At 57.4% G+C, this 23,572-nt stretch overlaps 7 protein-coding genes across 7 annotated transcripts; 4 read left to right on the top strand and 3 right to left on the bottom strand.

Moving 5' to 3' along the window:
• Positions 1-502: 502 nt before the first annotated feature.
• SLS55_006390 (uncharacterized protein) lies at positions 503-1,351 on the top strand (the record flags this gene model as incomplete). The annotated part of the gene is made up of 4 exons (XM_066777820.1): positions 503-652; positions 711-818; positions 868-960; positions 1,013-1,351. 4 exons carry the CDS (start codon positions 503-505, stop codon positions 1,349-1,351), a joined length of 690 nt encoding a protein of 229 aa, XP_066631915.1.
• A 1,244-nt stretch (positions 1,352-2,595) lies between these two features.
• On the bottom strand, positions 2,596-3,216 carry SLS55_006391 (uncharacterized protein; the record flags this gene model as incomplete). The annotated part of the gene is made up of 3 exons (XM_066777821.1): positions 2,596-2,912; positions 3,001-3,059; positions 3,170-3,216. The coding sequence occupies 3 exons, from the start codon at positions 3,214-3,216 to the stop codon at positions 2,596-2,598; spliced, it is 423 nt and encodes a 140-aa protein (XP_066631916.1).
• A 621-nt stretch (positions 3,217-3,837) lies between these two features.
• SLS55_006392 (40S ribosomal protein eS10) lies at positions 3,838-4,709 on the bottom strand (the record flags this gene model as incomplete). Its single annotated transcript, XM_066777822.1, has 4 exons — positions 3,838-4,117; positions 4,171-4,253; positions 4,448-4,496; positions 4,603-4,709. The coding sequence occupies 4 exons, from the start codon at positions 4,707-4,709 to the stop codon at positions 3,838-3,840; spliced, it is 519 nt and encodes a 172-aa protein (XP_066631917.1).
• A 440-nt stretch (positions 4,710-5,149) lies between these two features.
• Positions 5,150-6,031, top strand: SLS55_006393 (uncharacterized protein; the record flags this gene model as incomplete). Its single annotated transcript, XM_066777823.1, has 1 exon — positions 5,150-6,031. The coding sequence occupies one exon, from the start codon at positions 5,150-5,152 to the stop codon at positions 6,029-6,031; it is 882 nt and encodes a 293-aa protein (XP_066631918.1).
• An 877-nt stretch (positions 6,032-6,908) lies between these two features.
• SLS55_006394 (uncharacterized protein) lies at positions 6,909-7,533 on the bottom strand (the record flags this gene model as incomplete). The annotated part of the gene is made up of 2 exons (XM_066777824.1): positions 6,909-7,254; positions 7,337-7,533. 2 exons carry the CDS (start codon positions 7,531-7,533, stop codon positions 6,909-6,911), a joined length of 543 nt encoding a protein of 180 aa, XP_066631919.1.
• A 4,192-nt stretch (positions 7,534-11,725) lies between these two features.
• On the top strand, positions 11,726-14,813 carry SLS55_006395 (uncharacterized protein; the record flags this gene model as incomplete). The annotated part of the gene is made up of 2 exons (XM_066777825.1): positions 11,726-12,058; positions 12,114-14,813. The coding sequence occupies 2 exons, from the start codon at positions 11,726-11,728 to the stop codon at positions 14,811-14,813; spliced, it is 3,033 nt and encodes a 1,010-aa protein (XP_066631920.1).
• Positions 14,814-15,546: 733 nt separating this feature from the next.
• Positions 15,547-17,022, top strand: SLS55_006396 (uncharacterized protein; the record flags this gene model as incomplete). Its single annotated transcript, XM_066777826.1, has 1 exon — positions 15,547-17,022. The coding sequence occupies one exon, from the start codon at positions 15,547-15,549 to the stop codon at positions 17,020-17,022; it is 1,476 nt and encodes a 491-aa protein (XP_066631921.1).
• Between the last annotated feature and the right edge of the window lie 6,550 nt (positions 17,023-23,572).

Below are 23,572 nucleotides of genomic sequence, written 5' to 3' on the forward strand. Positions count from 1 at the left end.
CGCTGTGAATGAAACAAACGGTGCTGCTTTCCGTCAGCTCGAACTCCCGGCCGTACCGTCATTCCTCATGTTTCTGTTCGGACGTCTCCCTAGTTTCAGTAACTAGCGCTCCAGTTGCTGACTCCATCAGCAAATTGCCGGTTGGGTTACTACTGCATGTTTGCTTTGTCCGGCCTGCCATTGGCCCCTTCGCTTCGCAGACCCCTTCATAGTTGGTGCCGAGGTGGCGGTTTTTAATGTAAGGGTTGGCGAGCCTTCCGCATCCGGAGAGCCGACGCCGTCTTGCATATGTCTTTTGCGCCATTGGCGGGCAGTCGGCACCTTCGACCTATTTTCCTCACTTCTCCGCATCCAACCTGCCTATCTTTTTTCCATCCACGAGGCAGGATCCTCGCAAACATAACCAACACATTAGATTTATTTTTTCCTTGCCGCTCCTATGATCACGTCAGTCAACATCCCTTCCTTCAATTTCGTGGTCCGTCCCGTCTGGTAGCGCGCCATGGGAATCCAAACGCACGTGGAGGATCTTGAGCCGGTCAGCTGGGCCTTGATGGCCTTGGCTATCCTCTTGGTCATCGTCAGGTTAACGATCCGCTACACTGCCACACGTGAGCTCCGTACTGAGGATATCATGGTGGGCGCGGCTATGGTCAGTATTGAATTTCACAACGAAAAACGCCCCACATCACTCATTCTCTTTTGCGCAGTTGATGGATATTGGAGCGACTGTAGCCTTAGCGCTGGCTGTACAACTTGGTGGGCTTGGGAAGCACCAAGCCACCTTGACGCAGAAGCAAAACGACGCCAGAACAAAGGTACATCTCCGACACTAAAAGGGGGGACAAGTCTGGCTAACATGATCAGGCAAACTACGCCCAGCACCTCCTTTACATCGCTGTCATCGCAACCGCCAAGATCTCAATGACCATCTTCTTCCGGCGGCTTGCCGTCAAGAAAGTGAGTAGTCCCAATCCTGCCCCTCCCGCTTTAACTGATCAATTCCTCCCAGATCCATCACCGTATAACCTGGGCCCTGGCCGTGATCATCGCACTCTGGGCCCTCAGCTCCGAGTTCGTCGTGGCCTTCCAATGCCCCATGCCGCATCCCTGGGACCCCACCGCGTACCCCGCCGGCTCCTGCCTGCCCGAGAAGATCTGGCTCTACGTGACCGTCGTCGACTGCCTGACCGAAGCGCTGATCATGGCGCTGCCCTTCTGGATAATCTGGAACGTGCGGATCCCGCGGCGCAAGAAGTGGTTGATACAGACGCTATTCGCGTTCCGCATCGTGTACGTCCCCCGGCACCCAGAATGTCCTCTCGCCCAACCCCGAGGGGGAAAAGACTGACAATGGATGTTGCAACAGCGTCATCGCCGCCAGCATAACCCGCTACGCCGCCTCCCAAGCCCGGTCTACCTCAGCATCGTCGTCGTCGCCAGCGAGCCGCCTCCACCGCTCCTCCATCCCCCACAACACCACCGCAACGACGCGAGCAGCAGCACCAGCAAAGCCGGCCGCCTTCGACACCTCCTACGACCAGACCGGCTACTGGCTGTGGACCGACCTGCACAGCACCATCGCCATCATCGCCGCCTGCATCCCCGCCCTCAAGCCCTTCCTCGAGTGGTCCGCCGGCCGCATCGCCGGCACCATCTCGTCCTCCTCGGGCAACGCCTCCGCCGCCGCCGCGTACGCCGCGTACGCCGTCAACCGACGCTCGTCGACGAGGCCGAGAGGGTACAGCGGGTGCGGCGACGGCAGCAGCGGTGCCGAGGCCGACGACGGCAAGGTGTATCGCATGCGGGCCTTCTCGGGATCAGCGGGGGGCAAAACGAGGGGACGGGTCACGGATAGGGCGGTGCGCGATGACGGTGGTGGTGATGATGATGACGGTGTGACGAGGAGATGCAGCCGCGAGAGTGTGGCGGAGAGCGAGGTGGGCATCATTAGCGCCGGCAGTGGCGGCGGGTCGCAGAAGGCGGAATGGGGGGAGGCGGAGGCGAGCTCCGATGGTTGCTCTCATATGTCGCCGACGAGGAGAACGGCGGATGATTACGATGTGGGTGGGGAGAGGGGTTTGCATGCGTTGTAGGTGTGGTAGTCCTGGGAAAGAAAATAAGGAGGTGAGGTTATTGTGCTTTTTCCTTTCTTTTTCGTATTTGAAGTGATGCATGAAATATTCGGACCGACTTACGGTCCTCTATACATATTGCTTCAGTATCGTACAAACCTGAATAAACATGAATCTTGAGTGGCAACTGCCAAAGCCAGTGAAGTTTTTAATTAGAAGTGTTTCTCAAACGAGGTTGGAATTCGAGATGATTAGAGCAGAACCACAATTCAGTTTACTCACCACGATCCACTTACTCTTCTAGCAACACTTCATAAATTTTCAGAAGCACTTTCTCACTACTCCAGACCAGTTGTTACGCATCTATCAAGTTTCAGTGTGGTCTGCCATCCATCTCACCTACACACTCACCCTACAATCGTCACGACATCCCCACTCAAGCCATCAGTCAGAAGAAAATAAATCATCATTAACATAACACATCGATCAATCAAAAAGAGGAGGAACCTCCCTTCCAACCCTACGCACCAACACTCTTATCCATATCCCCCTTCCCGCCATACCCCTGCGCCCTCCTCCGCTGCGCCTCGTCGTCCTCTCCTCCCCCTCCCTCGACCAGCGCCTCCGTGCCCCCGAACCCGCCCTCGTGCGTGGCGCCGCCCTTGCCCGCCGCCGTCGGGTCCGTGTAGCCCGACACGCCGCCTTCCTCGGACACGGCCTGGCCGAAGCGGATCTTCTCGGCGGGCGAGACGTGCGTGTTGCTGCCGGTAGTGTTTGTCTTGTTGGTCGCTTCGCTGGAGCCGAAGCTGGGTGCGTCGGCGGTGGTGGAGGAGCCGTCTATGTGGTTACGTCAGTTCTTTTCCTTCTTCAGAAGAGGGAGGGATTGAGGGGTTCTGTCTGGGTCGGTCGGTTGGGTGTCACGTACGGCCTAGTTGTCCGGGTTCCTTGGGGGTGGGGTTGGTGACGGTCTTGATAGACTCGTACCTGTCATTTTGGAGTGAATGTCAGCGAATAGCTCGGCAGCGGAGGTGAAACGACGTTGTATGTGGTGAGAAAACGGGCGGACAATAGGTGCACATGAAGGGAAGGCGTACTGCGTGCTGCGACCACCGGGCTCAGTGTCCATGAGGTTGGAAGACATGATGGTTGTTTGGGAAAGTTGAAAGTTTGAAGTGGTTTGCGAGAGAGTTTTGGAGTAAAGTCAAAAGCGATGCAGGCAGCAATTGGTCTTTAAGCGGCGCGGGGTGGGTAGGAAGAAGTTGTTGAGAGGAGCGGCAGCTCCCCTCCATAGCTATGACGTAGGCTGCTGGGGCCCACCTCGATCCTCCGCATCATGCATTCCTAAATCAGCAGGAGTACATGCCATTCACGTCGGTCGCAACTAGAACAAGCATAAGAGTTTCTAGGACATCGACCTGCATTTCGCTATTCCACAGATGCGTGGTCTCGTGAAATTGTGCGGTGTCATCCGCCCCCTTCGACCTATACGACCCCGGCAATTTCTGTCACTCGATCGAACACGCTACCGTCCGACCCTACCCATTCCATTTTGATATTTTGTCATGCGAAAGAAAACAAATGACCCGACTAAAACATCCCAAGCCTTTCAACCCGAGACGCCCACCGAGAAAGGACCACTTTTCGACCAGGGCGCGCGCATAGCCAGTTTGCCCGCCGTCCGTTTATCAGCGGCCGAGCAATTCGCCGTGCTCGTGGTCGTCTAAAAAGCGTTGTCGGAGCAGGAACCGCAACCGCGTCGCGCTTACTGGGGAGCGTTGCCAGCGACAGGGGCACGGCCACGGCCGAAGCCACCACGGAACTGGGGCTGGAACTCGCCAGGGGCACCGCCCTCCTTCTCGCCACCCTCACGGCGGCGGTAGGAGTCACGGTCGCCACGGGGGGCACCACGGCCACCACCACGGCGCTCACCGTCGAGCATGCCGCGCGGGGGAGCGTGCGAGCGCTGCTGCTTGATGTGGGTCTGGGGCACGATCTCGGCCGGGAGGTGGAGCCACTCGCGGAGGTAGTCAAGACCCTCGGGGCTGCATGTGTGTTAATAAAGTACTGCCTGAGGGGGGAGCATGTGGCGACTAACGTGAGGGTGTAGTAGTAGTACTGCCACGAGAACTGGGTCTTCAGGTAGCCGCGGGAGGTGAGGGACTGGCAAGCCTTGATGACCTATTTGCGAATAATTAGTCTCAATTCTTGCAAAAAAAAAAAAAACAGTGGTGTCCATCGTTAAGCAGAGCCTCCCAAATGTTTGTTGTGATAGTTGGTTCAGGAAACATGCTGCGCAGGCGCATATCTTGCGATTTCGTGACCCAGACAGGCGAATGCGAGTTGCGGAGACTGAAGATATGGGGACAACGTACATAGAGGTTCTTGGTGTCAATGTCCGAGTGCTTGGGAAGGTTGAAGTCCCTATTGAGAGCAAGTCAGTCCCCGAACAGTGGTAGAAGCCCCAACTTTTGCCGACTTGAATCCCATCCTCTCCATTGCTTCCTATCTCCCAGGGGAAAGTACTGACTTCTTGGCGACGAGAACACCCTCACGGAAGATGTACTCGTGGATCTTCTTGCGGTCGGCCTTGGGGATGAGCCTAGTGGAATTTTCGATCAGTCCCAGTTCGTCCATAAGCAGCGGCGCGTAGCAGCGCATGCGTATTCGTCCTCCTCTCGCAGAACAGCATCGCAGGTATGGGGATCGCGTACATGATGGGCGACTGTGGTGGTTAGTCCGGAGGGTGGGTTTTGCGGGTGGGCTGGCTCGTCGTCGTCGGTCGGAGGTCCTTGGAGGTTTTCCAACTGCCGGCTATCGATGTGCGCGGAGCTCTCGGTTAACCCGCCCCGACCGGCGCCAAGACTTCCATCGCCCGCCCCGGCCGCAAGGGCAACGCCAAACGCCGCCGCCCGTTTCGAAGCCGTCCAACATCACATCCACACTCACAACGGTCGGCTAGTCCCTGCAGCTGGGCATATCGTCTCAAATCTGCGCTGCATACCGACACTCTCCACATTTGGCCTTCACCACCACGACCGATAACTGTCTGCGCCACCTCTACGCTCGCATCCACCATGGCGCCATCAACCATCAACGTCCTCCTCACCTCCTTCCCGGGCCTCGGACTGCCGAAAACCCTCTCGCTCCCTCTCCCGGCCGCATCCACTATCGCCGACTTCAACGCGGCGCTGTCCCAGCGCATCCCGGCCTTCGATAACCGCCTGATCCTGACGACCAACTCCAACAAACTCCTGCCACCCGACTCCGCCACGCCGCTTTCGTCACTGCTTTCCCCCTCATCCGCCGAGCAACAAGATGCCACCGCCTTCCTGCCCCTGCGCCTCACCGCGCCCCTCTGCGGCGGCAAGGGCGGCTTCGGCTCGCAGCTGCGCGCGGCGGGCGGGCGCATGCGCAAGAAGCGCGGCGCGGGCGAGAACAACGGCTCGTCGCGCAACCTGGACGGGCGGCGGCTGCGCACCGTGACCGAGGCCAAGGCGCTGGCCGAGTACCTGGCCATCAAGCCCGAGATGGACCAGAAGCAGAAGGAGGAGCGGCGCGAGCGCTGGCAGGAGATTGTCGAGATGGCCGAGCGCAAGGAGGAGGAGATCCTGAAGGGCGGCAAGGGCAGGCTGAACGGCGAGTGGGTCGAGGCCAAGGAGGAGGCCGAGGAGCGGACGCGGTTGGCGGTGCTCGAGGCGATGAAGAAGGGGGATATCAAGGACGTCTTGGGCAAGGAGAGTGACAGCTCGGCGAGCCCGTCTGAGGGGAGTGAGGGGAGCGAAAGCGAGGAGGAGATTAAGGTTGGCGCGTCGAAGCCTGCTGCCCCGGCAAGCAGGACGTTCTTCGGCTGGGATGAGGACGAAGATATGAGCGACGAGGACGAAGACGAGGACGAGGACGAGGACGAGGAGCCGGAAGCGGCTGAAGTCGAGGGCAAGGGTAAGGCCAAGGCCTGAAGGATATTGCAACACAATTTTGGTGTTTGGTGCATGAATGAGGGAAAGGATACTGGCGTTCTGGCACGAAGCTCGATTATACCCGGATAAAAATGATTCATTACTGCCCATCATCTTCAGGATTTCAAGCATGAGCGTAGCGATTTCCCCGCTCATCGGCGGCCTTCCGTGCCTCTCAAGCCCTCCTCTCCTCCTGCGCCCACGTCACCCTCCTGTCCGCTCTCATGCGATCAAACGCCAACACGCTTCCCAAGAGCACCTGCGCGCCGGCCGCACAATCCTCTGGGGCGCAATATTCGCTCGGGTTGTGGCTCACGCCGTCCCTGCACGGCACGAATATCATGCCCGTGGGGCACCTGCGCGACGCGTACACGCTATCGTGCCCGGCGCCGCTCGTCAGATCCCGCGTCAAGCCCTTCGTGCCGTCGTACCAGCCGCTCGCCCGGCGCACGCACGCCACCGCGTCGTCGTGGAAGACGACGGCCGGGCTGATGCTGTCGGTCGTCCACTCGAGCTCGCACGGCACGCCCTTGGTGCAGCCCGCCGACACGTCCGTCCCCGCGCCGCCGAGCAGCGACGAGCTGCCCGGCGCGGCGTCGCCCCGCGCGATGGCCGCGAAGTCGGTGCGCAGCGCGTCCTCGAGCGCGTCCAGCACGGCGTCGGACGGGGAGCGGATGTCGAGGCTGAAGCGCACGCGGCCCGGGACCGTGTTCGTGCTGCCCGGCGTGAGACTCAAGATGCCGGTGCTGGCGAGGGCGGAGGGGTGGGCGGTTGCGAGGCGGTGCGAGTGCAGGATCAGCTTGGAGGCAGTGAGGAGGGCGTCTGAGCGTGTGGGGAAGGGGGTTGTGCCGGTGTGGCAGTCTAGGCGCGGGAATGGTCAGTTTGGTGGTACAATCTGAGCGCTGAGGAATCTTTCCTTACCTCGTCCTTTCACGTCGATGGTGAACCAACGGTACGCTTGCACGCCTTGCACGACACCGATCTTCTTTTTCTCGGTTTCGAGAATTGGGCCTTGCTCGATGTGGAGCTCGAAGTGGGCGCCCATGGGCATGGCGCTGTGGCTGGCGGGAGTCTTTCCAAGGTAGCCGATCCGCTCCAGTTCGGTCTTCATGGTAGCTGAACCACCGCCGACCTCGTGGAGGTTGTGGGCACGCTCAAGCGGAATATCGCCGGACCAGACGCCTGATGCAACCATGGAAATGGGGAAGCGGGCGCCCTCTTCGCTGTTTGTGATGTCAGAGGGGTACTGCAGTTTCGACGCCGGGACACGGGGTATTGTGTATGGAGGAAATTCGAGGCACATACTTCGTCCAGTTCACTACTCCAACGGGAAACTCTGTCTCGACCCAGTTTTCACTGAGGACTTTGAGCATTTCAACACCAGCAGTGACGCCGAGGATGCCATCATAACGACCACCGCTTGGCTGCGTATCGAGATGGGAACCTGCGAAAGTGGCAGGGCCTTCTCGTAGGCCAGGGCGAACTGCGAAAATGTTGCCCATGGCATCGACAGTAGTGTGGCAGCCGAGTGCTTGAGTAGTCGCTACGAACCAATCTCGGGCTTCTTTGTCGGCATCGGAAAGGGAAAGACGGGACATTCCCGTCTCAGTTGGCGCACTACAATGGTTGTCAACATATGATTTTATGTGGAGGGAAAATTGATGCCGATGTCTTCGGAGGTAACAATTGCAGAGTTGAGCGAAGTCATGATTGATTTTAGAAGAGGAAGCATCGGACGAACAGCAAGAGAAATTAAATCGAACCGAAATTCCAACTTACGTTCCCCATCGCTCGCCTGTTCCCCAAGAACATGTGTAATGGATATCTTCCATCAGCCTGCTTTGGTTGACTTTCAAACTCGCGAGATCCGCTTCGGTCATCTCCATTGTGTGCAGTCCCCTGCGTCCCGATGGACCGAAGCACCTGACGCTCCCAGCGCGGAACGTGGGTTTGAGCGACGCCACAGGGCGCGCGCATTGCCTGAACGGCCTGCATCCCGCAGTCTGCCGCCGCACAACAGTTGCGATCATTCTTCCCGCTGTGACTGCCATCGCCAAATAAGATGTCCGTTGCTGGTTGAGTTCGTGGATTGGAATTGAGGGCGGTGGTCCAGTTTTATGAGCGCATGGCACGTAGGTGGAGTGAGATGTTGTTGAGACAAAGGTAGGGTGATCCGACCACTGTGCTTGGCTGTCGCGGAGATAAGACCAGGCAGGCGCCACCCATGGGGTTGGCGTCGTGAAACGTGGGGGTTAGTAGCCGTGCCGTCTTTCCCGATTCGGCCATCAGCTGACTGTGCGACCGCCGACGTCACCTCTCGAGGCATCCATTGCGCTGAACGAATTTCCAAGTGATATATGAATTGAAGCGTAGTAGCAACTAGACTTAATCGTAAAAGCTACAAGTCATTTGGTACGAACCCAACGTGATAATCTGAATCCATTCTCGTATATTGTCTATTATATCTGGCTCAATGTTACGCTTAAGACAATTGAATAAAAGTGAAGAATTAGCATATCACAGCGGGCGACTGAAGAAATTGCCATATGCTCTTACCACTGCTACACTGAGGTGAGCACTGATTGAAGAGTGCGAGATGGAATGTTTGCCGCATAAATAATAGCAACAGCCAAAATATAACCTGTGGTGTTGGACAATCAACCGAGAGTTTGTCAATGCGTTTCCATTATGAAAGATGGACAAAACACGACTGCGCAGAGCATGTTATATGACAGTTTACCTTATCAGAGTGGTCACAAAAACCAAAGAAAATCCAGTATGCCAGACGACAATGATCGCGCCCACGAGGTTGCCTCCCCAGAGCGCCCACCTTTGTCGTCGCATCGTATGGGTTCGGAAGAAACTTCACAGACAAATATGACGGCGCCAGCGCCCAGTGTACGAATAGTTCCGCCCTCGCCGCCGCTTGAGCAACAAGCCACACTTTCAGCGCCTCGGGGAGACGTTCTCTCCAATGGTGTTCACGTATATGAAGATGTAGAAAATGGGGGGAATAAGGAGAACGAAGGCAATCCGCGCAGCATGGACAGCACGCGCCGCAGCCACGCCTTACCTTTCACCGCCCAGCGATCCACACCTAGCCCGTTTTCCGCTGTCCCGGTAGACGACCCTCGCCGGAGCGCCGAACACCACCCGGAAGGAAGCTACTTCGCCCACCCTCACGGAGCCTTTTTATTCGCCTCCCATCCTCCTTCTCCCTTTGACAGCGTCACCACCAACACCATGGATGCACAGCGCACCCCCGAGCCCGCGCCCGCCTCAGGTGAGGATGCTTGTCAGCACCCCTGTTCCACTCCACATATCTGTCAGATCGACACCTCGATGCTAAATATATCTTGGCATCACCAGCTGAGCAGCAGCAAGAGCATCGCCGCGGACCTCCTGCGCGCCGCTCTAGCAACCCACCTCCACCACGCGTTGCACCGCCGATCCCTCCAGGAGGCTCACACCCGTCGCCCGCCCAGCAGCAGGCTAACAACTTCGACCGTCTTAAATTTGGTAAGCCTCCTCGTTGTCGCTTTCGCTTTTGTTCGGAGTCTCATGTAATAAAGATTAAGGAGACGATGCTTATCCTAACTTAGGCCCCAGGCAGCAAGCAGATTCTCAGCAGCGAGAGGAGGAAGGCGGCCTGGCGCAAGGTCAAAGCGACCGCCAGGAAGTGGTGGAGGAGGAGGCAGCGCAAGACGACAGGTGCACGTCAGGAGGAGGAGGATGATCGCGGCATCCCGTGAACGTTGGCTGTTGAGTGGGTGGGACGTGCTTCGGTTCTTGTGCTTCACATCATTTCGAAACGGATAAGTTTGCGGCATGGCATAGGAGTCTAACGGGACGGAGGAGTCTGGGTGCACTGTCTGTTCGCTGAGAAGGTCGGCCTGGCCCAACCTTTCTTGCTGGCGCTAAAAATTAGTTTGCTGCTCTTGACTCACCAACTTGCTCTATATTTGAGTGTTTGCGTATTTGCGCATGTGCATCGACGTAAGACCGTTCCGAGCCCGTGAAATAAAGAAGGGACCGGCTTCTGCCGAACAAAACGGCCGGGTGAAGTTTGAACGTAGAGCGAAATCAGTTGGCTGGAGGAAGGCACCCTAAACCTAGTCAGAGAATGTATTTCTTTAGTTGAGGAAATCGAAAAGTTTGGCTGACTCGGTTCAGAAAAGCAGAAGCAAGAAGGACGTAATGGCTTTCGATATCAGGACATACGTTGGCAAAGGATAAGTGGAGTTTCAGGCTTTTGGCCTGCATGCTACTCAAGCATACTGCATGACGGCAGATCTCCCACGGTACGCATAATACTGTTCAGGTCTGTATCACCGAAGGTCGACGGCGGCGGTCCTGGCTCCGGATCCAGGAAGTCCAGGTCATATCAGGCGTGGTACGTACGACGCCAGTAGCGTCACATTAGGCAACGAACAGCGCGCGACGTAGAGACATGCTGCCGTTGTTGACAGGCAACTGTGCTCCGGCGCACATGTGATCAGCCTGCAGCCTCGGACCGAAACACCGGTCAAGATATGATGTCAGGATCAATTCTACGGCTTTTAAAGCCGCCAGACAGGCACAGCGAAGGCTTCACAGACGCAGCTGCATCTTGGAGGCTGTTGGACGTGAATCTGACATCTGCGAGCCCAGCGAGGCGGTGAAGGTGGGGGTTTCGCGCGCAGGCATGAAGCTTGAACGGTGGAGATGGGGAAAGTCCACTTTTCGATGTAGATCGTGGAGAAGACGATATGCCGTCATAGTCGGCAGTGGCTGGCATTGATACGGCTAGCCAGCAGAGACATTTTGGTGAGGACGGCTCGAATCTTGTTTCAGGCCAAGTTGGTGAGCTGTCGCCCAGTCGGGCCGGAGGGGTGGCCCAGAACGGCTGAGCATGGACGGAAGTGTTGGGGCATTGCGCACGCAAAAACATGTCGCGCTCGTGAGCAGCATGTCTCTGTGGAAAGCGTATGCCGGCGGCGGCCGTTGGGAGGAATCCAACGTGCTCCTTGCAGCGCGGCGCCCGGGCGGCCACACGGAGGAAATCGATCGCGACGGCTGTTTTTGATCGCGCATCTGGGATTTTCGAGGGGTGTCACGGATTGCTCAGCGGCGGGGCAGAGGCGAGATTTTGGCGAAGTTCTTGATCTTAGCGGTGAGGTCGAGACTGAGGCCGAGACCCTGGGCACTTGCCGCCAATCGGCCCCATGACGTGGAGCGTCTCGCAGCTCCTGCTCTGGCTCGCTGCCACAAGGCCCGCAACGAACACCATCGCCGCCGAACCATGCCGCCCTCCCTCCATCGCATTCGCCCTCGCCGACTACTCGTACCCCTTTAACTCCCCGCTGGCCCTCGCGCCTGGTCTTCAAGCTGGCCCCGAAGCATTTCCGCCACAACCCCCAAACCCACCGTTCTGCCTTCTCCCTTCTCCGCCTCTTTTTCCCGCACACCCGCCTGCGCGCCCGCCAGCGCCTCGAACACTTCCGCCACGACTATCTGCCCTCACTTCGCCGCCGAGCCCAGTCGCGCATCTACCAGTACCTTGTCCGCCGCCAGCAGAAACGACTCCACAAGGCCCAGACCGCGCCCGGACGCCTCCGCGGAAGTCGCGTCCTCGCGCTTTTGCGCAAATCGCGTACCACCCTTCGCGACTCCCCCAAGGAAAATGTCCACAGCGACGGAGACGGGTCCGGCAAGATGAGCTCCCTCGGCGCCGGTCGATACTATTCCGGTGCCCCCTACCACGAATCTGACGCTGACGATGGTACTCTATCAGGCTTACGCACGGAGCGTGAGCCCGGTGCTCGCCGCAAGAAGTTCGCCGGCTATTTGAAGGCTGCCAATGAATTGCGACAGGCATACCAGCAGAGCTACAGCCGAGGATGGGGTGGTGGCGGCGGTGGCGATAGGCTGGACTGGGACCAAGGCGACGACACCCCTGGCGCCTTCCCGGATGCTGCCATAATTAGGAGTGGTGACGAAGAAATGGTCTTGTTTCCTAGCTATGCTCGGAAGCATGTGAAACGGAAGGTCAGTTCAACGCTTTTTTAGTTGAGGAAGTGGGTGTTGGTGCTGACTGCCGCAGCCACAACCCGCTCCAGCCGCCCCTCAGGAGACCCCAGGACGAGACGCGAGAGATAGTGCCGGATCCGGAGATGCCGAGTCTTGGAGAAGGGAATTCGAGAAGCTCGAGGAAGATGACAACGCCATAGTCGACGTGGATGTACGTGGCTGGATTTACTATCCTCATCGAGGCCAGATGACCCGCAAACACAGGCTGTTCGTTGGCCTCGCCCGACAATTGGTTGGTCTTCCGGCACCATCAGCGAAAAGCAAGCCCCCCAGCCGCGAACCAAGCCCGCACAAGACGATTTCCGAAAAGGCCCGTGAAAAGAATGCAGAGCAAGAGGAAGAGTTAGTGGAGAAGGAGGCAATGTCGATTATGAGGAAAGGAGAAATGGAGATCGCGAAAGCTGAGAAGGGAGGCTATAGCGAAGCTCCGTCGAAAGGATCCGACACGGACAGTCTGTATACCACACGGTCAGGGGACGTATCGCCAACAAGAGGAAGGACTGGCAGACTGGCCGAGCTTGCTGCGGAGAACGAAGCCCTTCCAAAAACCGGGGTACAGAAGAGGGAATCGTGGATTCAGCCTGCTCACATGAACTCTACGGAGCTCGACATGGCGAACAAGCATCTGATGTCCCGCTTACTGCCGTTTCTGTCGAATCCCCTGGCGAACACTCCAATCTCCATATTCTTCTACAACGAAGAGATATCGCGTCAACGCACCATTTACACCGACGCTTCCGGTCATTTCTCCGTTCGGGCCGCTCTGGAATTCGTTCCCACTCACATCAGAGTCATCGTCTCCGAAACCCTCTCCACAACTGCCGAGGTTCGCATTACTGAGCCCAAGGGTGTCAGCCTGATCAGTGACATCGATGACACGATCAAACACTCCGCAATCAGTTCCGGTGCTCGCGAGATCTTCCGGAATGCTTTCATCCGAGAACTGGGGGACCTGACGATCGAGGGAGTGCAAGAGTGGTATAATACCCTCTATGAAGAGGGGGTCAGGTTCCACTACGTATCGAACTCCCCATGGCAGCTGTATCCCGTTATCTCCCAGTATTTCAAATTGGCTGGTCTGCCGCCTGGCTCCTTCCATCTTAAGCAATACAGCGGCATGCTGCAGGGTATCTTCGAACCAGTAGCGGAGCGGAAGAAGGCCACACTGGACCGCCTGGCACGAGACTTCCCGCAGCGCAGTTTCATTTTGGTTGGCGACAGTGGTGAAGCAGACCTCGAGGTCTACACGGACTTCGTCCTGGAAAACCCAGGACGCGTAGTGGCTGTCTTCATCAGGGACGTGACTACTCCTGTGAAGAAGGGCTTCTTTGACCCCTCGACGGGCCCACATGGGTCCGGTAAGTCATCGAAGCGGAATTCGAAAGTACTGAGCGGTAGGCGCTCTGCTCGATCATCGAAGGCTTCAGAAGACGACGATCCTGAACTGCGGGCTGCGATAGCCGCCTCGCTACGAGACTTCGAAGACGCCAGCAGTCGACACCCGGGGTGGACTCCGGGACACAGCCCGAGCAGTAGTGAGTTTGATCTCGCGGAGAAGCGCCCATCTCTACCCCCACGCAAAACCGAGCCAGCGGCACCAGAAGGCCACAGGATGAACCCTCCCATGGGGAAATTGATCGATCTATCTGATGACGAGGACGCCGTCTCAGTCACTTCGACTAGCTCCGCCCCGCCTCCACTTTCCCGCAATATTTCTGATCCCACATCGGAGACGCTGCTTGAGCCTATTGCGGAAGCTCCACTACAGAGAAGCAATGCCGTCCGGGGGCGCACATCCCCTTCGGTTGGAGAGCGGAGGGCGCCTCCTGCGAAGCCTAGTAAACCAATGAGACTCCGTACCCCGTCGCAAGAAAACATATCCGCCGCGCTCCTCCGCCAAGAGTCTCCTGCCAAGCCTGCGCCCCCGCCAATCAGGAGGCCGTCGACTGAAGTTAAGACGAATCAAGCAAGAGGGCGCAGTCCGCTGGGTCGGCTACCTCATGCTGCGGAAGCGCCCCCCGACGCAAAGACCAGCGCACCTCCACCACCCCCGCCAAGGCGCTCTGAAACGAGCCAGACCACCCAATCTACCTACGCGGGGGCCGCACGCGACAAATTAACACAGGCCTACAACAGCTTGCCTGCCGCCTCTACACTGTGGAACGGCACGTCTGCGCCAAGCGAGCCAAGAGCGACGGGCACGTCATCAGCGTCGGAGAGCAAGAAAATTCCACCACCGCCGCCTCCCCGCCGAACCGGCACATCGTTGACGGAGGGTGCAAGGGAGTCCCCGGCAAACCGCATGCCCGGCGTCCCGGCGCGGTCGCCCGGCGCAAGCAGCATCGCGAGCGATTATTTCGAAAGCCGGCGGCCGTACACGGCGAATGCTGCGAGCGGCTCGTCCACGTCGTTGAATTCCAAGCCCTCGTTCGCGTCGGGCACAACAATCACGTCTGCGCCCAACGGCGGGGCAGCAAGCACGGGCAGTAAGCGCGAGGACCTTTGGCGGAAACGATTGGCGAGGGCAGAGCAGACGCTCGGGGAGCGAGGAGTCGTGCTGCGGACTTGGCGGGTTGGCAGCGATGTGATGGACGAGGCATTGAAATTGGTTTCGACGACGATGGAGCGACAGACTAGGGAGCGCAGTGACAGCAAGGGGGACGAGCTGCGGCTTATCAGCGAGCAGCGGATCAACTCGGGACCAAGACGATAAAGGAGTGGGTAATTTTAAGAACGAGAATCACGATTGGGCACTGTGGAACGAGGTGTGTCGACTGTCAGCAGGGCTGGGCGCGCGGTGAATCCAAGACAGTTGTACACTTGGCAGAGCAAAAGGTGGGTCTGGCTGTTACAGCGCGGACTCGTACGGAGTGCACACAGCAGACCTTATGGACTCGGGCCTCTGACTGGCGACGAAAATGGAACGGGCGCAGGCCAAGATTCTGACTGCTGCAACGGTCATAGTCTCGAGGCAGGGGGGTGATCGTCGGGTGACTCTTCACGGGTACGGGCCGACACCGGCGATCCAGGCTCTCGCCCCCTGCTGTAACAGGGTTGTGCTTCGGCGTCGTCGCAATAAGCTCCACCGCAGGCTGGCGCGCGCGGCGCCAAGCTGGCTGCGGCTCTGGTAAGATCACGGAACTCTTGGCGTTGGGACGGACCCCGATGGTGTGGCGGGCGCTGGCACTGCCTCTTCAAATAGGCCGTCGAGTGCCCTCTAGCGCAGCCTCTCCCGCTCACTATCTGAAATTACTCGTCGACTACCTTTGCATTGCTAGTCAATTGCTGGCTCTAGCTCGACGCTGTGCTATCCTACTGCAACTGGACAGCAATATAACCATCTATCTCCCGCACATTCCAGTCCCACAGACTCCGTCTCGCTTCCACTCGTTCTCTCGTCAGTATCACGCTTATGGGCCCCACCCTCTGCACCATATCATATCAGCATGTCGTCGCCTAGATTCGCGGAGGAGCCCTCTTACGGCTCGCGCCCGCCGGTTCCCGATACCGGTGCGGGTTTCCACTTCGAACAACAAAACCTTGATCCCAACAGCGCCTACAAGACGGATACCGATGGTACCACCACCCCGGCTTACTACGGAGCGTCGACGAACGGCGCAAACACCCCTCCGGTTCCTGGCCAAGACTGGCCCGATAGATCCCGGCACGAACTCACTTCCTCGAACACCAGCCAAGTTGCACTCCACCTCTCCCAGCACAAGCTCAGCATCGACGACGAGAAGTTCAAGATGGGTTCCGACGAGGAGGGCGGAGCGCCCGGCAAGGTGTCCCTGAGAGAACGTCTCTCGCACGTCACGTGGGCATGGTTCACCACCAGCATGAGCACCGGAGGCCTCGCACTTGTGCTTGGATCAGCGCCCAAGACATTCCCTGGGCTCGAGGAGATCGGAAAGGCCATCTTCATCTTCAACATCATTCTCTTCGTCTTCCTGTCCATGGCTATCGCAGCTCGTTTCGCCATGTGCCCGCAGGCATTCCGCAACTCCCTCCTCGACGGCCACGAGGGCTTCTTCATGCCCTGCTTCTTCCTCACCATCTCCACGATGATCAACAACGTTCAAATATACCTGGTTCCCGGCGTAGAGGAGTTCCTCGAAAAGGTCATGAGGGACGTGTTTTGGGCATACATCGCCGTCACTCTCTCCCTGGCCGTCGGCTTCTACTGGTTCATCTGGACGACACCCGAGATCAACAACAAGCTTCACGCGGACAAGATGGGCCCTGGTTGGATGCTTCCCATCTTCCCCATCATGTTGTCCGGTACGATTTCGCAAGTGGTCGGCGCCGCTCAGCCAGCCAAGGACGCCATGCCGATCATTGTGGCTGGCATCGCATTTCAGGGACTGGGCTGGTTCGTCGCCTCCTGCTGCTCGACCATTTGGATCTACAGGCTGTTCCGCACGGGGCCGCTGCTGCCCAACGTGCGCCCGGCCATGTTCATGCTGGCGGGCCCGCCGTCGTTCACGGCGCTTGCGCTCATCGGCAACGCCAACGCACTCCCCGAAGACTACCACTACTTCGTGACGCACCCGATGGCCAAGGAGATTCTTGTCATCGTCGGAACGTGGGCGGCCGTCTTCCTCTGGGCTCTGGCATTCTGGTTCTTCCTCATCGCGCTCGTGGCGTGCCTGGCGGCCATCCCGCGCATGTCCTTCGCGGTGCCGTGGTGGGCGTTCGTTTTCCCCAACGTCGGCTTCACGGTTGCCACGATCAAGATCGGCACGGAGCTCGAGAGCGAGGCCATCATCTGGCTCGGAACGGTCATGATTGCGTTCTTGGCTGTCATGTGGCTCTTCGTTGGCGCGGCGCAAATCAGGGCCATCCACTTGAAGCTGGTGCTCTACCCCGGCAAGGATGAGGATGCGCACCAGCCGCAAGTGGCCGGGGAGCACCCGCACTAAAGGAGTCGGAGCGGGGAAGGGAGAGGCGACTAGCTAAGGGGTAGCGGATGTGGGGTGTGGAGTGTCGTTGTGTTTCTTGCTTGTTCCTATTCGGCGGCCCTCGAGCCTTTCCTAGATGCATTTTCTGTTTTGGCCCTTCGACTTCATCCTCCGAGGCCTATTTCACATTCGCTTCTTCATACATCTATTAGATGGAAACAGTCCTATATTTTTTTTCTTCCAATTTTCACTTATCTCAACGGTAGAGACATAGGCACAGCGCAGGCGCAGGCGTTCACAGGCGAAAAAAGGGATACGGGCATATGATAGACAGACTTTACTATTAGGACAGACCGAAAAGGGTTATCAGAGATCTTCAGTTCCATGCTTCCAGCCTTGCTTGATCACGTTAGATGGGTTCCGGAAGAGGCAGCGCCACAAATTTGCGACCACATGTGTAATACGGGAGGCGGCAGCTAAACCGGAAGCAGGCGAAAGGAGACCTCACCGGTTACTCTACGGGTATTGCGATCTTCCCCTACAGCCAAGAAGGCAGCGCGATCTATCATGTTTGGCGAAGAGCCGCCAAGGACCCTTCTGCTTCTTGGAGCGTTTCGCGGCAGCGACGATCGCCGCAGGGACGCGTACCACACTTTTCCAGACCCTTCTCCTGTCGCTCGTTCAGGGAGGTGCCTGTCGTCGCGCCTGCACTGCCGACCTACTTACGTCGCCCGCTCGTGTCTGCAGTCTTGACGTGGGCGGCCGGACACAGGCCCGAGAGGCGTTCCATGAGCCTTTGCATCATCGTGCGTTGCCGCGCCGGGGCCACCGCGGGCGAGGTGGCTGGCCCAGCATCGCCACAGTGCGTCGTCGTCACGATGATAACGGTCGCCGTTGCGAGGGCAAACTGTGATTTGTGCGTGGCAGGGAAGCAGAAGGCGCGCGCTTCGCAACACTGCCGGCCTGATGATGATGAAGGAGTTCTGGAACATGGACGTTCTGGGACATGGGCCTGCCCGAGTCAGAAGGCGAGATCTTATCTTGCAGGTCGCTGTTCGTATGTTTCAGCGGCGGGCAATCGACAGGCCTCGCTTGGCCTGCAGCTGCAGCAGTCGCACCAATCGGCAGCGACACCACGCCGCGTCGCAGACACAAAAGCACGCCCGCGCCCTTGAAACCCACAACACCACGCCAAGCCCCCCAGCAGCACGGCGTGCTCGCCCTCCACTCCGCCCATCCACTCGTCTACCCCCGCTGCTGCTGCCAAGAGCCATGGAGGACCCACAGGGCGGTGCATGATGCGGCCGCCGCCCCGCGGCCAGCGCGCCAACACACGTCGCTATCTCAACCCCATGGAGCGCAGTTGCCATCCCGCGCAGCCACCCACCTGCCAAATTAGCCTTTTCATGCGACAAAGCCATGGTCGCCCGTCTCAGCGCTGGCGAGGATTGGCATCGACGCACTGATGCGCACCGCACCTTGGACGCCTCTTTGGGATGCAATTGCGCAACTCCCACCGGCAATGATCCCAATATCCCATCTCATCCCAGCGCATCCGTCCCGGCGCCTCCGCCGCCACGCTGGTCCGGCTCTTTGCTTTTCCCTGCTTCCCGCCGCCCCCTTTTCCAACATGCCCGCCAAGCAAGCCCGTCGAAGCGCCCCGCCCGAGCTACTATAGCGCACCCCTTCACCAACCACACCCACAATCCAACCACCAGCCCAACACCACCGTCGATCGTTCGCTTCTGCGACAGTTGCCCGTACATGCGTTGACGGACACCTCATTGCCGGACCCACAATACTTGCGCAATTCCCTCACATGCTGCAACCGTTTTTTTTTTTTTCTCGTCTTCCCTCCACCCTCCCGTCTGTTCTCTCTTATTCTCTTTTCCCTCAGAAGCCGCGTCACTACATAACCCACAGACACGCCTGGGCCCCCTTTTAGGAATCTTTCAATGCCCGCCCGCCTGGCGCATCTTACATGTGCCTAGCGCAAGTGCGTTCGGCTTCCAAGACGCTTACCTTGGCGATTTTCCGGCGGCACCGCCGCACTTGGCAGCACACCAGATGAGAGAGACCCAGAGAAAATACTTTCCGTCCGTTTGAGGCTTGAGGCGTCCGGACGCCTTGTTGACCCATTCTTTGAATGAAGAGAGGCAGAGTAAAAATGGCGCAGAGGGACCTGCGTCAGTGGCAGGCGCGCAAGGTCGGCTGTGCTGTGCTCTCGTGGTTTGATGCGCGGAAGTTCCGGTTGCAAAGGTGAAAAAGAATCGCGCTCTACGCTGCTTCTGCGACCTTCTTGCTCGTCCTAATCACTTCTTTTCTCTTTCTTATTTCCCTCTGATTCTTCGTCGGTGGTTGAGGTCTCGCGAACGCTGCATGTGATGGCCCCGCTCGGAGGCGGCGACAACGATGAGGTCGGGCACAGCGTGAGGTAGGTAACGACGCCCAACCCACCCAACAAGCGATCAAACCGGACCTCCGATGCATGGATGGAGATGGGCCCCTCGGAGGGTTCTTGCTCAACGTTGGGACCTGAGCGCGCAACGGCGTCGCCGTGAGACAGCGGGCAACCCGTTGGTGGCTGCAGGCCCGAACTCCCGCCCGTTGCGGCTTTTTCCCTTCCTTTTTCTCGTCTTTGTTGTACCCTTGTTGGTGGAGCTGAGTAGATGAAGCTCGACACGGTGGTAGCGCCGCCGATGATGCCCTTGCAGTCGATTAACTGGCATCAAGAGAAGGGTTGCAGGGTGTATGCGAATGCCTGCCCTGCTACGCACACAATACACACACATGCACGCCCAGCGCCCGCCCAGCCGACTATTCTTTCCCGCCCCTCCACCTTTTTCTTGGCCTCGATCATATGCTGAGCCTGAGGTACAGGGCTTGATTCAGCCAAGATGGTGCTTGTCGCACCTTCGAATCTGGGTGTTTTACGTTCTCGGCCGCTGCGATCTCCGTCTCCGTCTTGGTAATCGGTTTGGCCCAGGGTGTAGTCTGTATACTGCAGTCCCTACGCGCCGTCGGGCCTGCGAGACGCGACCTCCGGAGGAGTATGGTGCTGTCTGAGACACAGGTTGGTGTTGGAATTGTCCGACGGGCAATAGGAGCTTTCTCTTCTCTTTTCTCGTTTTTCTTTGCCTCTTATCCTCGTTTCTCTTGCTTTTATTGCTTTCGTAGACACACGGATTGTAAGGGCCGAGACTTCGTCACGCCTACATCCAGTCTATTTTCTCTCCAACTTGGTCGTTTTGGCCTTCGTTCCGATTCTGGCGGGACCTGAGTTTCTCTTGGCTACTTTCTGCCACGCCCCCAGCCATTGAGACCCGAGTATCGGAGCATGCCTTCAAGGGGCCTCGGAGTGTTGGTGGAGAGCATCCATCCACGACGCGGGCGGGTACCAACAGCGCACAAGAACGAGATAATAGCTTGGGGTTGCCGGTGGGATGCGGGAATGCATGTTGTTTCGATTTACTACCGCATGTGGGGCCTGGTTTTGTTATTGTTCTCTCATACGGAGAGACGAGAATGAAGGGTGGGTACGTACAACCCGCAAAGCTCCGGTGAGAGCTCCGCTTCTCCTTCTGGGAAGAGAAAGATGTTCGTCAGGCTGCTGCTGTGCCTGACCAAAATTTTGTGGGCCGCAGGGACGGGCATTTTGAGAAATGCAAAGGTTGCTTGGCATCGTCACATGCTCAAGAGGTAGGTTGGGTCTTGTTTTCTTGGCTGTCAATCAATCTGCTTCCTGCCCAGTCTTGCACGGCCAAATGTGTCTACAATGGCCTAAACGCCGTTTCTGATAGTGCGAAGGTGACACTCCACTTCAAGCGAGCTGTCTTGCGCAATTTTATCGTTTCTTTGCAGGCTCCCGTGCCAGTTGGAAGAACCAACTTGACGTTAAGGCTTCCTTGTGGCTCTGCACAAGATGAATAACACGAGCGTTGCGCACCCCATATGTACGAGGTCGGTCTCTGAAGTATTGCGACAATAATGCTACCAGCCATGCAGAGTCGAAGCAAGCATCCGGACGCAAATATTTGGACAGACGCGACGATGGACATCCCGACGGCCCCTTCATCCTCTTCGTGTCTGCTGAGAAAACTGTTGCAAAACTATTGGAACCCGACCCAGTATGTACACACAAGCCGAGACGAAAGTTTCACACGAAGCAAGTCGGATGTTTAGGACGCCCCCTTTGTCCTTATTTGCGTCTTGCCGATAACCTCCGGACCTTCGATGGGAACCGCAACCATGGAAGGAAACATTCGACCGGGGAAAAAAAAGGAAACAAAAAAAAAAAAACGACGAACCACCATGACGTCGGCCCCATCATCAAAACGACGCGGCCCAGGCCCGTGAGGCCATGCCGTGACCCGGGCCGGCCCGCAACTCGTCGGCGCCGGCGACAAGTTGGCCGACGAAAAAAAAGTAAGCAGGCAAGGGATGATCTTTATTTTTGTTTTTCTTCTTCTAGAAACACGTGAGGTATCGATCCACCGCCTCTGATCACGCATCACCTCATCCACAACAACAAAAACCCGGGAACCCGGGAATAAATCGACTGATCTCCCCCTTGGCTTTTCTCGGGTCGGCTCGGGCATCCCCTTCTGGCTGGGTCAGAGAAAATCAAGAAAATTTAAGATTTGTTGGTGGTAACACGCCATTGTTTCTCCCTCTCTTCCTTCTTCTCTCTGACTCACGACTGGCGTGAGTATCCTCAATGCGTCGTCATCTTTTTTTTTTTTTTTTTTGGTTGTCTCAAGATCTTCTCTGCCCCTTGCTAAAGGGGGCAGGGCAATTTTGTCGGGCGTTGCAGGGCTGGTTGGGCCGGAATGGGGAGATGTACGAAGCTTTGAGAGACAGTCATGCACTGGGGGTGTGCCGTTGGTTCGAAGAGGATGACGAGGTGTACGTACGTACGTACATGCGCGAGAAGGCTTGGATAGGATTGGTCGTGGGGGGTATCAGGTTGCTCTACGTCCCTCTCTGTCTACTCCAGCCTCCTTGATGGCGAGTTGCCCGCGCCGTTGTGCGCACGTGGATGGCCGTGAGGTGTGAAAGGTGGGTTCGCGGCGTCAGAGTCTGCACGGCGTGGTGATCCGGCTCTGTAAGTGGGAAGAGCGTCGTTGGTGGATGCGGTTTTGGCTGCGCGGCGGGCTCGCGGGACGCATGCACAGTGTCAGGAAGATCGGGTGCGAGGCATGAGATTGGTGTTGAACGGACGGCCGGGGAGGGGGCGAGGTTGGCGCGCCGGTCGAGTGGAAGCGGGAGAAGGCACACCTTGGGAATGACAGCGGAGTGCTGCTGGGTCGATGGCATCGGGGCCATGTGTGCGGGGAAGTCGGCGAGGCTGTGGTCAGCTCGAGAGGCTGCTCTGGCCAGACATCAACGCATGCACGAAATGCCCGATGCGGGATTGCGGCGGTCGAACCACACCAATACCAGCCCTGGGATCAAGCTGATGTCTGTCTTGGCTCTTGCACATGTCTCGGATACCCCGCTTTCTTTAGACCGCGCAGAAGCGTTCTGAAAGTTAAGGGAGCCTTTTATTACTGCGTAATCCCGCACCGTTCCCATTTGACTTCCATTTCAGTTGTCTTCTAAAAAGTGAACATCTTGAGCACGTTATGCCTTCTCAAAGAAGCCAAAGCCAGCAGTCTACATCTTCAAGTTCCCAGAACACAGGCTGGTATTCTACCCATGGCGCTCTTTACCCGAGTAAATATTGAACCCATGTCAGCGTTCAACAGCAATCTCGCACTCAGACATCTTCATCTTCTCAAAAAGATAGCCCAGACAAACCTACGAAAGACTGGCCGAGAGATGCAGGTGGTTCTTTGAAACCAGACAAAAATAAAGATCAGGAAACGGGACGTTAGTTCAAATGGTCATTGCGAGCGGTTTCGGTTCCTTGAATGAGAAAGAGCGGTATGGTGGTCCGAGTGAAGTCTGGGGCAGCTCGGAGCGTCAAATTCGAGGTAAAGGTTAAGCTGAAGTTGGTCAACGTCGAGCTTTGAGAGCCAAATCCTGTCAAACGTTCATTGCGACAATATCGACGTTGTGAGAAACTTTTGAGCTCTTGTACAAATGACGGAAAGTGCTTGTGGATGCCACGAGGAATCGGCATCAATTGAACAATAGCAACCTTCCGTGTGTAGCCGCGCTGGTTACGTGTAATCGGCAATACTCTACCGAAAGCTCTGAGAGAATTCTCATAGCGCACTATCCCTGTGCACTGTAAGAGGATGCGCAGGACAGTAGGAGGTATGATACAGATCATTTCCAGTGAATGCAACAGCGTCTGCGAAATGGTCATGCGGCCATATGCCGCTGATGTCAGCAAAGCCATCATGCAGCTTATTGCCAACGCACGCATTCTGGGCCAAACCGACTGTGATCGAAGAACATAAGAGCAGCTCCCCTCCGTTCCTTTAAGCATGCACCCCCCCATCCACCCACACACAAACACACGCCCACACACAGCGCCCGGAGAGCACTTACCAGCACGCCACTGAGCTTAAGCGCCACGTTCCGCCCACCAGATTGTAAAACCATTCCTCACCATCCACGTCGG

The sequence above is a fragment of the Diplodia seriata genome, assembly GCF_021436955.1.
Source record: "Diplodia seriata strain FDS-637 chromosome Unknown scaffold_6, whole genome shotgun sequence".
Classification (NCBI taxonomy): domain Eukaryota; kingdom Fungi; phylum Ascomycota; class Dothideomycetes; order Botryosphaeriales; family Botryosphaeriaceae; genus Diplodia; species Diplodia seriata.